The 13,040-nt window shown below is 38.1% G+C and overlaps 1 protein-coding gene across 1 annotated transcript in view; it reads right to left on the bottom strand.

Annotated features, from left to right (window-relative positions):
• LOC136255168 (uncharacterized) overlaps positions 1-13,040 on the bottom strand; it is a 132,115-nt gene that overhangs the window by 61,568 nt on the left and 57,507 nt on the right. The window contains exons 3-4 of the mRNA XM_066047887.1: positions 6,728-6,856; positions 5,972-6,061 (exon numbers count right to left, since the gene is read on the bottom strand). Coding sequence (XP_065903959.1) covers positions 5,972-6,061; positions 6,728-6,856 — 219 coding nt within the window. The remainder of the gene's footprint in view (positions 1-5,971; positions 6,062-6,727; positions 6,857-13,040) is intronic.

The raw sequence follows: 13,040 nt of genomic DNA, 5'->3' as shown, positions 1-13,040 counted from the left end.
GGGTCTGGAGGCATGCCCCACCCCCCAGGAAATTTTTGAATTTCAGAGTATTTTTAGCAGTAAAAACATGCTTGAAACATTCCAGCAGTGCATTCTTACTTGTGTAATTTACTTCTATGTCAGTCACAAACACTATGAAAATTAGTTTTAGAAGCGCTTGCCACAATCGTTGATCTGAAGTGTTGCTAAGGAGTCACTATTATGCAAGCTGATAGTTTCATAAATTCTATATGGATTGCTGATTGAATAGAGAGGTGAATTATAGATCAATTTGAAATGTTGATGGTAAGTAGATAGTTGAGAACTACTAGTCTGGTATAGCACAGATCTTTTACAAAATAAAAGGTCTGTGCTACACCAGAGAAATAGCTAGCCTAAGTATGGGGGGGGGCATGGCCCCCCGCTTCCTATGCTTATGCTTCAGTGTGATCTGAAACACTTCTTATAAACTGCTACATTTTTATATTCAGTGTAATTTTATGCTGACTGTCTAACTAACTGCCTAATTCCTTCTTACTAACTACCTGATTCCTTCAGACAGGTGTAGCTCAATAATGGCTAAAGCTACAGTGTTGAATAATTCACTGTTAGATGTCACTTCAGCCCGACAGGTGCCTTTTGGCATACTACAGTACATACAATGCATGCATTATGGACTTACCTTTGTCCTCCTTTATGTCACATTTCTCTTCACTGACAACTCAAAGTGTCGATTCGCAGTAGCACATGATGGCTTCCCTACATCAGTAACAGGAATCATCTATATTTTCCATAGTGATTGGATTGAATGCAGAGGCACTTCTCATACTTTTCTTCATTTGTATCATTGGCTGAACATAGTTGAAAAGGAAGCATAGTAGTCATTAGGTATTTTTCATAATAAGGCATGCATTCAGGGCAATTGGAAACAGTGGAAATGGAAATGGTCAAATCGTCATATAAATGTACCCTAGAGTAAAACCCTTGTTTAGTGGCCACCTCTTAAAGACCACCTTCTTATAAAGACTACCTCTGTACAAAGACCACATTGTAATTAGATCTCAAAGATGGCTAAGGCATACTGACCACTTCATGGTCACCTTTTACAAAGATCACCTCTTTACAAAGACCACCTCTTCACATTGCAATAATAGCTAGGTTCCAAACATCCTACGTACAGTATGTCATGACCGCTTTATCTAAACAACTAAAAAGACTAGGCTCTTAAGGTCATCATCTCCTATGAGACCTCATTTTTCATTGATACAGTAGGTTGTAGTGTACTAGCTACATTTCACTTTTATGGAATATATTTTTTATATGACACATTCTGGTACCATACTGATAGCATTATCTATGCTGGTACAAACTAAGCAATGATGGCATATGACTTGAGTGAAGTGTGGACAAAGAGATGACATTGATATGAGTCATGAAATACATGTTTGAAGCTTACTAAATATTACCATGTAAAGAGGTAGTCTTTATCAAAGGTGAGCATGATGTGGTCCTTAGCCATCTTTGAGATCTAATTACAATGTGGTTTTTGTACAGAGGTGGTCTTTACACAGCAAAAATAGTGTTCCAATACTACCCCGTCTTTATTCAGTATTGGAACAACTATTTTAAAAAACTCCCTATAACAAGACAAACGAACCTCAAATCTATTAATCACTCAAATTTTATTCACTATTGGGGTTGTGGTCTGTTTTTGTTTGAGCCAAGATAGAAATTTTGGACTATTAGTTCCAACACCAAAACATAGACAGAATAAATACAGTCAGTATTTGTGTATGAATTATGCTGTGTTATAAGAAGGTTATCTTTAAGAGGTGGCCACTAAACAAGGGTTTTACTCTAGGGTACATTTAAACAACAATTTAACCATTTCCATTTTCCACTTTCCGTTTCCGGTTTCTACTTCCACTGTTTCCAATTGCCCATGCATTCAGATGAAAACAATAAGTCTGGCATCGTTCTTTCTTTTGATGCGGTATGTGCAGGCCCACCAATCATAATCATGTTACAAAAAGTAAACAAATATGTGCTAGGAAAATTAGAGATTTATAAGTTTGATTATTAGGGTTAATGCTTCTGCTATTATGAATAACTCTTATGACTTATCCACTGTCTGTTGACGGTAGTTGTTTTGTGTAGGGTAATATGATTGCTGATGGCACTGATCAGAGCCGCCGTCCAGTACTGTATCCAACATTTCTGTATACACTTACTTCTACCTTAAATACATGTTCAGCTAAAGAGGCTTGGAGGCCCAGTCACTAGGGGCTCCCTACTTTGAAGCCACAAGAATATACTGGGCAACAGAAAGGTGACAACCTTTTCCTCTAAACCACACAATTTATAGAAATCTCATGATGATCATATGTATACAGAATGTGTGCAAGGGATATACATGCCTGTGGCACACTACTAGTGTATACACTATACAATGAAAAGGTGTACAATGTAAGCGCTTATGTGTATGCGACTGGTCTGAAGAATAGGGGACAAATTTGTGTGGCAGTTTTGCTGATGACTTCAGAGTTTTACAAATGTAGAACTGATAAGCATCACTCCTCAATTTCCCATCATCTTTATATCAGTATCTGTTATGCCGGCCTCTTTTGTTGATGTTGTTGCTCCACAGAAGCTGTGTACATTATATGAGGTATTATCTAACCCTGATTGCTTGAGAGAAGAGGTCTGAAGTTATTCTGTGAGAGGAAGTTTTGTTTCCTACTTGGATCATGGGGAAACATGCTGCCAAGTATGATAGCAAGGCTTCTACTTGACACAGTTTTACCTAGGTACAAATGGTAAATATTTTTAAAATTTTAGATTGTTTGATGACCAACCAAACCTTTGATTGCAAATGGTGACTATCTAAGGTGAAAAAAAAAATCTAAGGTGACATCAGTAATAGAGAGATGAACTTCTTCTTTTTTTTCTTTTTTTTTTAAAGAGATGAACTTCTGAGTCATACTGGGGTTGGTTTGGTGTTGTTAACTCATTGACTCTGAGTAAACCAAAAATGCTGATTGAAATTCTAAAATTGCTATACCTAACACATGTACTTAGTTGAAAGCTCTAACCACAACATTGCTAGCAGTACAAATGACTATTATCCACATTAATGCTGCTACTAGTGGTGCTTGCTACATCATGATGCTCTCCTTCAAAAGTGTTATCCTGTAACTAGGGCTGAAACGATCATGGTAATTTAGTATTCGAGTACTCTTAGAGTTAACGATCGAGTACTCATGAATACTAGTTGCATGTAGTCATACCCATTTGACATGTTTTGTACCAACCTTAAACAGTTTACAGCTTTTCAAGTAACAACAATGATATGTATTAAGGTACTGATGTTAGTGTCCCTGACAAAAAAATATGCCAATCAATCTCTACAACCTTCATTGTGTCACTCCCTGATGACAAATACATTATGTGAGCTAGGTCACGTGATCTTAACGAGTACTTGAATACCAATTTTACTATCCAAGTACCAAAATCCTTAAAGAGTACTCACCAAGTATTAATATTTGTTTCAGCCCTAGTTATAAATGAAAGGAGAGTCCGAACTCAAATCCTAATCATCTCTGCATGCATGTAGCTACATGTATATAGCTTTTATTTTATGGTCTTCACTAAAATTTAAAAAAAAAAGATTTGAATAAAAAAATGATCTGAATAGATGATGATCTTGTACACAAATTCATGAAATACACCACAGCTATTTTGAAATCGCTTACTAAATAACGAGAGTATGAAGTTGGCCTTTCCTGATACTTGAAGTGGTCATGAATATATTTGAAACCTAGATAGTGTGGTCACTATAATTAGGGGAACCAATTTTTTTAAGGGTGCCTCAGAACCAATTCTAATTAAACCATAAAACAAAGAGCAGTTAAAAAGCAGTTTATCTTAGAGCAAGGTGGCAATTAGCCCAGAATGGCACCAACAAGAAGCTTGTCAAGCTCAGAGGAAGTGTCTCTTATAGGCTCAACAGAAAGATCCGGTGGCACAGAGTCATATGCTATGACCTAGTTAGGTCTTATCACCCTCAGGAGCGTAGCTAAGGTGAGGAGACACTTGAGACTCCACATTGCTGTGAATCCATAATTTTCTACACTTCTTCATAATAATTAATCACACCACTTTTATTACCACAGCAGGCTGCAACAGGAGAATTGTCATCGTCCAATGATGCGTATTGTCTGATCACATGTTTTATGTTAATTACGACAAGCATAGATAAATTTTGGTGGGATCCTCTTACACCCATGCTTCTTACACCCTGTGTGTTAGCATGTTTTATGTACTGGGCTCCTATCTGCTAGAAAACGTTCCATGAATAATTAACACTACCTAGCTTGTACTGTGTAAAAAAAGCTCTCGGCTATGCGTATCGTGATTTATTTTCCATAGTATTCATGGCACTGTTTATCATAACACTGTTATTTAAGACACTGTCACTGTTTCCCAATAAAGATACATTTATACTATTGCACATATGTAGCTATGGTCTTTTTGCAAATTTCCCGTCTATGATAATTATTTAACTCTTCAAAAAATATTCACAAATTTTGTAGTTGTGAATAGCTATTTTTGTAGTGCTGTGTAACAAACAAGCAGAACGAAGTTGAAAACTAAGCAAACCAAGTACTCTGTCTCATAGTATTAGCTGAACTCTCTATAGGGTGACTTGTTTGTAGCTGAACTGCCTACTGGATGACTTGTTTGTAGTTGAACTCTCTACAGGGTGACTGAACTCTCCACAGGGTGATTTGTTTGTAGCTGAACTTTCTACAGGATAACCTGTTTGTAGCTGCACTCTACAATTGACTTCTCTCTAGCTGATCTCTCTACAGGATGCCTTGTTTGTAGTTGAATTCTCTACTGGGTGACACTGAACTCTCTATTATATTGTGCAGTGAGGTAACTGTAAGTACATATCAAACAGTACAGTAGTACTGTTTAAGTAGGGATCCCCGAAAGTGACACGTGCAGCCCAAAATTCCACCTTTAAAAATTATCCTAGAGACATCTTACGCCATGAAAATCTCCTTTATGGAATAATATTAGTCCATCTAACATGAAATACAGCATTAAAAACAAGAAAACACTTACCAGTGACCGGATATAGAATTTTAAAAAAGTCTCCAAAACTTGAAATTTCGTCTCACTCACTGCCTCACTCATTGACCACAGTCACAATTCTAGAGCCCACCCAAACAAAGCAGCACACGGTCGCCATTTTACGCCACAACAAACTCATTGGTGGGATGTGCCTTTTGAGGTTCCGACAAGCGTACGCCCTGTGCACCTTGTCTTTCCTTTTATCTTCAATCAGGTTAGTCGTCTTCTCCTTCAAACATCGAAACCATACCAAGGCATTAATTATCCGTATTACACTTCTCTGAAGACTCCACAAAATTATTTCAGAAAGCGCTTATGCTGCTGAGAAAGCAGGGCGCTTATAATTTCAATTGTTGCATGTGAAGAATTAAGGCTGCTGAGTTGTCACTTCGACTTTTGCCAATGCCTGGACTGCAATTGACAAAGAGATTTGTTACTTAATAGATGGACTGATACTTGACAGCTTGTTCCTCTGAACACACTGACTCAGCCACTCAGTGCCGAACGGTGAGATCAGCGAGTGATTGGATAGTACCCAGGTGGAAATTGTATTACTTCATCCTGTTAGTCAAGACTAAGCTCCGGACAACTGAAAGGGCCTGTTTGTTCGAACAACTTCTGGCCCGGCTGTATAGAACGTGGACCATCGTACTGAGACAGGTCATAGATCTGAGTGGCGCCACTGCTACTACGAGGTACTTCATTTTTAAATTAACAATTTAAAAAAATACTAGGATGTATAATAGTTATGCTGAAAACAATAGCTAGCTACTTGTGCCATGCATTTTCAACAACAATTGTAAAATTTCCCTGTATGATTCTCATGATCAGTAGAAAATGTTCTACTACTTACCATACTGGTCTGTAGTATATGTCTTGTCATCTTTCTTAGCTTGATCACTTAGCTGTGTGAATGCTGCCACTGACTGTCCAGAGGATTGGCCTATATAATAATAGTTTGAAGATGTGTAAAACTTTTCTTCATTGTCATATAGGTGTTGGTCATTGCTTATAAAATTTAAAAAATTAATTTGAATGTAAAGAGTACAAAGTAACTAATGTATAGTTTTGGTAACACATATTCATCTCACTTGCATATTTTGATACGGTGATGTGCCTATATGTACATGTAGGAAATTATGGAGGTAATGTACAAATCCACACTCATCATGCAGCTTTAACAAATTAAATGTTGACAAGTATCAAGAAATCACATAATCTAAACATGTACTTTTAAAGGTGCTGATGAACATTTGACAAATCCAAATTTACTGAATTAACTGATTCACTAAATTTGATGGTCAACCTTTTCTTTTATCAAAATTTCCTGTCATACTGTATAAAACAATATTAATTACGTAGCTTTTTAGATTTTTTTATTTGTTTGCAACTCAATCTCTAAGCTATTCAAAAGCAAATAACTTTGCAATGTGAGTGTTTCAACAGGTCAGAAATTAATAATTATACACAATGTATTTTTATGATTTGCCAGTGTTGGTTAGTTAACACTGTGGTTTACCATGCTGGCTTTTTCAGCCTATACAGAGTGTGGCCTTGATCAAAGACATATTGTACACAATGTGGACTAGTTACACTAGTATACACATACTTTGCTGTGTGTACTTCATTATTAATTCATCAAGCTGCTTTCTGGTTAGTAGCAACTTTTCCTCATCATCTTGTTTAGTTTGATCATTTGGTTGAACAGATACAACATCCTGTTGTCTTGTTACCTGACCTAAAATTGTTCATATATATTAAACAAAGTCATTTTAAACCAGCCTGTAACCCATCTGTGTCCAACTATAGGTATCTGTGGTTTGGGTGTGTACCTTTCTATATATGTTTATGTGTCTGTTTGATCCACACAAAGTTTCTAAGCTGACGTGACTATATAAATGCCATATTGGCAAATACAATAAAAATTCAGTTTCAGTCTATCATACAGTATACAGTTGTAATGTAATGAAGGTTTGAGCTTTTGCTGTCCAAATAATGTTGCCTTCACCAGTAATGGTTAGGTATAATTTCTCCCAAAAATACCTGCAGAATAATTCTAACAAGTTACTATGGAATTCTAAAAATCATTTATTCAAATGAATTATCTGCTAACTAACTGACCGACCAACCAACCGAATGACTGACCGATCGACTGACTGACTGAGTGTTGATTTGCAATAGCACGAGGTGGCTTCACTACTGGATATCATGAGAATTGTCTGTAATTTCTGTAAAGTAAAGCAGAATGGCCACTTCACTTTTTAGTATTTAAGGGCACACGTTAAGTTGCAATTTTCACTGTGACTGGATTCATTGCAGAGGTACTTTTCATACTGTTCCTGATTTGTAATGCTGTGTAATGAGTAAAACATAACTGAAAATGATCAGTAGTTGCTAGTCAGGGTGTATGTTCAGTTGCTCAATTGATTTTATAGTGTGTCTAGGTGCCACCCATTCCTTTGATGTGGTATGTGTTGGCTTTGATTATATGTGTTAGTCATATAATCATGTTACAAAAAGTAAACAACAGAAAAATTAGAATTTCACATTTGAGAAGTGATCATAGAGATTAAAAGTAGAGGTTATGCATGTGCAACTGCAACTACGTATACTAGTGGGCCTACTGCAATAATGGTTACACTGTATTCAGGCTAAATTACTGTAAATGTGCACTAGTATAACTGTAGTTGTAGATGACCTCCCTTGTTTCATTGCTATTTTATTTCGGAGATCCCTACTCAAATGTATCTTCATACTTGTAGGGTTTATAGCATCATGTAGTATGATGATTGTAATAATAGGGATCATGAAGATTTGCACTTTCCCATGGAAAGAATCAACCCAGCCTCACAATACCTTCATGGAGTTTTGGCAGCATTGGTTAGGTATAATGACGCCCAAAAGTGCCTTCACATAGGTGTAACAAGCACCTTGTGGTTGGGGGAGCCATAAAAGCTGAGCTTGTGAAGCATGCTAAACTGGGGGGTCTGGAGGCATCCCCCCTCCCTCCCCCCAGAAAACTTTTTGAAAACTAACACTCCGAGATTGAATTTCAGAGTATTTTTAGCAGTAAAACATGCTTGAAACATTCCAGCAGTGCATTCTTACTTGAGTAATTTACTTCTATGTCAGTCACAAACACTATGAAAATTAATTTTAGAGGTGCTTACCACAATCATCGATCTGAAGTGTTGCTGAGGAGTCACGATTATGCAAGCTGATAGTTTCATAAATTCTATATGGATTGCTGATTGAACAGAGAGGTGAATTATAGAGTAATTTGAAATCTTGATGGTAAGTAGACAGTTGAGAACTACTAGTTTGGCATAGCGCAGACCTTTTACAAAATAAAAAGGTCTGTGCTACACCAGAGAAATAGCTAGCCAAAGTATTGGGGGGCATGGCCCCCCGCTTCCTATGCCTATGCTTCAGTGTGATCTGAAACACTTCTTATCAGTTGCTACCAGGGGCGTAGCAAGCCAGAAGGTGATGGAGGGGCAGGCATGCCCCCACGAAACGCTCAAAATCATTCATGATTGCAAAAAGGGCTAATGACCCAATGGTGGGCTAGCCAACATACAGTGTTGTATTATTACAGCTCACACAACTAGCTACGTAACTACTTCAGTATTGATTGCTTACCTTTTATCAATGATTCATTCGTCGAACATCATCGCACGTGCCACAACTGTACTCCAACAAATTCATCCAGTCCGATAGAGCTATATTGTTAATATTGTAGTGTTAATACAAGTTACTTTACATTTGCCACAGCTTGTGTTGCAGTCCTAGCACACTGCTGAAAGGATGACATGTTCACTCAGTTCACTCGGCGAAATTCAAATGCCACGTATTGCATGAAATCCCACAGGTCTTTCTTGCTAGCAGAACTTGTAAGCTTGTGACTGATCCAGGCTCGTAGCCAGGGGGTTCTGAAGAACCGCCCTCTTGGAATAGGCCGACTACACTGCCGTACAAAGATCTAGTGTGATCGACTCGAGAAAATAAACTTGGTACATTTAACACTTTATGACCTCATAGGCAGTAGGTTCTTAGCGTCATCTGGTTTCCTTTGTCACTTGTGAGTTGTGACTCCTGCCGCGGCATGGTCCTTTGAGCGGGTCACTCTTTAGATTCGAAATGTCTATCACGTGAGTAATCTAGGCTAAATATAGAAGTGTGTCTCTAATATTTTCGTTCGGTGGATTCACGAGCGAGTTGATGTTGTGTGTGCGCGCGTTCTCTAGCAACCCCTGGTGGTACCGCGTAATAGCGCACATAATTTATAGTAATTTGCGTGTCAGTTTAATATTGGTAAGCTTGTGACGGAGGTTTAGAAGAAACCACTACGGTGATGGGGGGGCAAATGCCCCCCCTTGGCTACGCCTCTGGTTGCTACATTTTTATATTCAGTGTAATTTTATGCTGACTGTCTTAACTAACTGCCTAATTCCTTCTTACTAACTGCCTGATTCCTTCAGACAGGTGTAGCTCAATAATGGCTAAAGCTACAGTGTTGAATATTTCACTGTTAGATGTCACTTCAGCCCGACAGGTGCCTTTAGGCATACTGCAGTACATACAATGCATGCATTATGGACTTACCTTTGTCATCCTTTATGTTGCATTTCTCTTCACTGACAACTCAAAAGTGTCGATTCGCAATAGCACATGATGGCTTCCCTACATGACTATTATTCAGTAACAGAAATCATCTATATTTTCCATAGTGATTGGATTGATTGCAGAGGCACTTCTCATACTTTTCTTCATTTGCAACGTTGTAGTTGAGAAGGAAGCATAGTAGGTAGTCATTAGGTTTTTCATAGTTAAGGCATGTATTCAGGGCAATTGGAAACAGTGGAAATGGAAAATGGAAATGGTCAAATCGTCATATAAATGTACCCTAGAGTAAAACCCTTGTTTAGTGGCCACCTCTTAAAGACCACCTCCTTATAAAGACCACGTCTGTACAAAGACCACATTGTAATTAGATCTCAAAGATGGCTAAGGCATACTGACCACTTCATGGTCACCTTTTATAAAGATCACCTCTTTACAAAGACCACCTCTTCACATTGCCGGCAATAATAGCTAGGTTCCAGACATCCTACATATGTCATGACCGCTTTATCTAAACAACTAAAAAGACTAGGCTTGTAAGGTCATCATCTCCTATGAGACCTCATTTTTCATTGACACAGTAGGTTGTAGTATACTAGCTACATTTCACTTGCATGGAGTATACTTTTTTGTATGACACATTCTGGCACTATACTGATAGTATTATCTATGCTGGTACAAACTAAGCAATGATGGCATACGGCTTGAGTGAAGTGTGGACAAAGTCACAAAGAGATGGCGTTGATATGAATCATGAAATACATGTTTGAAGCTTACTAAATATTACCATGTAAAGAGGTGGTGTTTATCAAAGGTGACCACAAAGTGGTCCTTAGCCATCTTTGAGATCTAATTACAATGTGGTCTTTGTACAGAGGTGGTCTTTATAAGAAAGTTGTCTTTAAGCGGTGGCCACTAAGCAAGGGTTTTACTCTAGGGTACATTTAAATGACAATTTGACCATTTCCACTTTCAGTTTCAGGTTTCTACTTCCACTGTTTCCAATTGCCCATGCATTCAGATGAAAACAATAAGTCTGGCATCGTTCTTTCTTTTGATGCGGTATGTGCAGGCCCACCAATCATAATCATGTTACAAAAAGTAAACAAATATGTGCTAGGAAAATTAGAGATTTATAAGTTTGATTATTAGGGTTAATGCTTCTGCTATTATGAATAACTCTTATGACTATCCACTGTCTGTTGACGGTAGTTGTTTTGTGTAGGGTAATATGATTGCTGATGGCACTGACCAGAGCCGCCGTCCAGTATTGTATCCAACATTTCTGTATACACTTACTTCTACTTTAAATACATGTTCAGCTAAAGAGGCTTGGAGGCCCAGTCACTAGGGTCTCCCTACTTTGAAGCCACAAGAATATACTGGGCAACAGAAAGGTGACAACCTTTTCCTCTAAACCACACGATTTATAGAAATCTCATGGTGATCATATGTATACAGAATGTGTGCAAGAGATATACATGCCTGTGGCACACTACTAGTGTATACACTATACAATGAAAAGGTGTACAATGTAAGCATGAGTATGCGACTGGTCTGAAGAATAGGGGACAAATTTGTGTGGCAGTTTTGCTGATGTCTTCAGAGGTTTACAAATGTAGAGCTGATAAGCATCACTCCTCCATTTCCCATCATCTTTATATCAGTACTAGCTGTAGTACCTGCCCTATCGTGCAGGGCAGTATGTACAATGACATGGAAATTAAATGAAATTACAGTTGGTAATATACTATTATATAGATTACTTTATAAAAGACTAAGGAAACAATGTGGTGTAAGGATTGCATGAATGCAATAATTATGGAGAAGTGCACTCTTATTGGAATATTTTGTGACTTAAGTTGCTCAAATTCTACCATCAACCAAACATACCATGAATTACTGTAATCTGCACTACAACGATTCTGTTATGACAAAATATAACAGCTTTATAAAATATAACAACATGGGCACAGAGTGGTGGGGGCTAGCAAGAAATAATAATAAATGAAAACAAAAAATTTTGAGTCATCCAGCCCAAGACAGCTCATGGAAAAACCTGCCAGCCTTTTCTTTTGTTTTGCTGCACAGGAAAAACCCAAAAATGCTCCACTCTGCTTTGTATGCATGTGTAGAAAGAGTTCAAATCATTGCTGCAAAGTCTATAAATAGCTCCCATTTTCACAACGTGCCCCACGTTGTGAAGAACAGTCTGCCACGGGACCGTGTCATTTCACTGTGTAGCTGCAGTCATCCCTCCTCCGAGCAAACCATCCAGGATATGCATAAAGATAAAAGAATAGAAAAGATAAATAGTTTCACACATACATAAATATACAAAGCAACCATCTGATACATTTTTTTACCATAATACCTTCCTTACCACCATCCACAGGTGCTGATCCACAATATCACAAAGCAGCAGTAGCAGCAGACAAACCTAACTAAAGTGCATGTGTTTGCCTATCTAAAAACCTCACTATAGACTACATTACGTGTTTTGCAATCCCCTCTAACTAAAAGTGTCAATCTATCTGCTGAACCTACCCTAGATAGTGCCACATAAAGCATGCCGTGTGTGAAGCTTTCGTCCGTTAAATCTAATCCTACAGCCTTAAAAGTTTGGCCCTGGCTTTTGTTAATGGTCATGGCAAAGCAAAGTGCAATTGGAAATTGAAGCCGTCTAAATTCAAAAGGCAAAACCGAGTTACTCGGAATGAGAGGAATGCGTGGTATTATAATATCGTGTCCTGCATATCTACCGTGAGAAATCTTGGCCTCTACTGTGTTAGCCGACAGTTTAGTAACTACAGTTTAGTAACTACACACCTAGTGCCATTAGTAACCCTTGGAGGATCTAGAGAGCGTAGAATAATAATAGGAGCGCCTACTTTAAGTAAGAGAAGATGCTGAGGTAGTCCAGATACCTCTAAAGAGTTCAAGAATTCTGTTGGAAAGTGAACAGCCTGAGATTCATCAGGTATGGTGTCCAAGGACCTGTAGTCACAGCAGTCACCAGGTAACTGCTCCACCAGAGTCATGTTGATGGAATGAGTGGTCTTGTTAAGAGGAGCAAGAATGCAGCGTTCAGATACTGTAAAGGATCATACCCCCTATGAAGTTCAGAAATGCGCTGCAAAGACCCATCCCTATAATGCAAAACTATGTCCCTATTATTTACATTATCATTAGGCATTAGCACTCCTACCTCGTCACACATCAGGCTATTGTACCTCCTAGCATGCTCTCCTACAGGCCGTTTGTTCTCATTAATCACTACCCTAATATTTGCTGGCTCA

The sequence above is a fragment of the Dysidea avara genome, chromosome 5 (genome assembly GCF_963678975.1).
Source record: "Dysidea avara chromosome 5, odDysAvar1.4, whole genome shotgun sequence".
Taxonomy (NCBI): domain Eukaryota; kingdom Metazoa; phylum Porifera; class Demospongiae; order Dictyoceratida; family Dysideidae; genus Dysidea; species Dysidea avara.
This window is presented reverse-complemented; position numbering and strand designations above follow the sequence as displayed.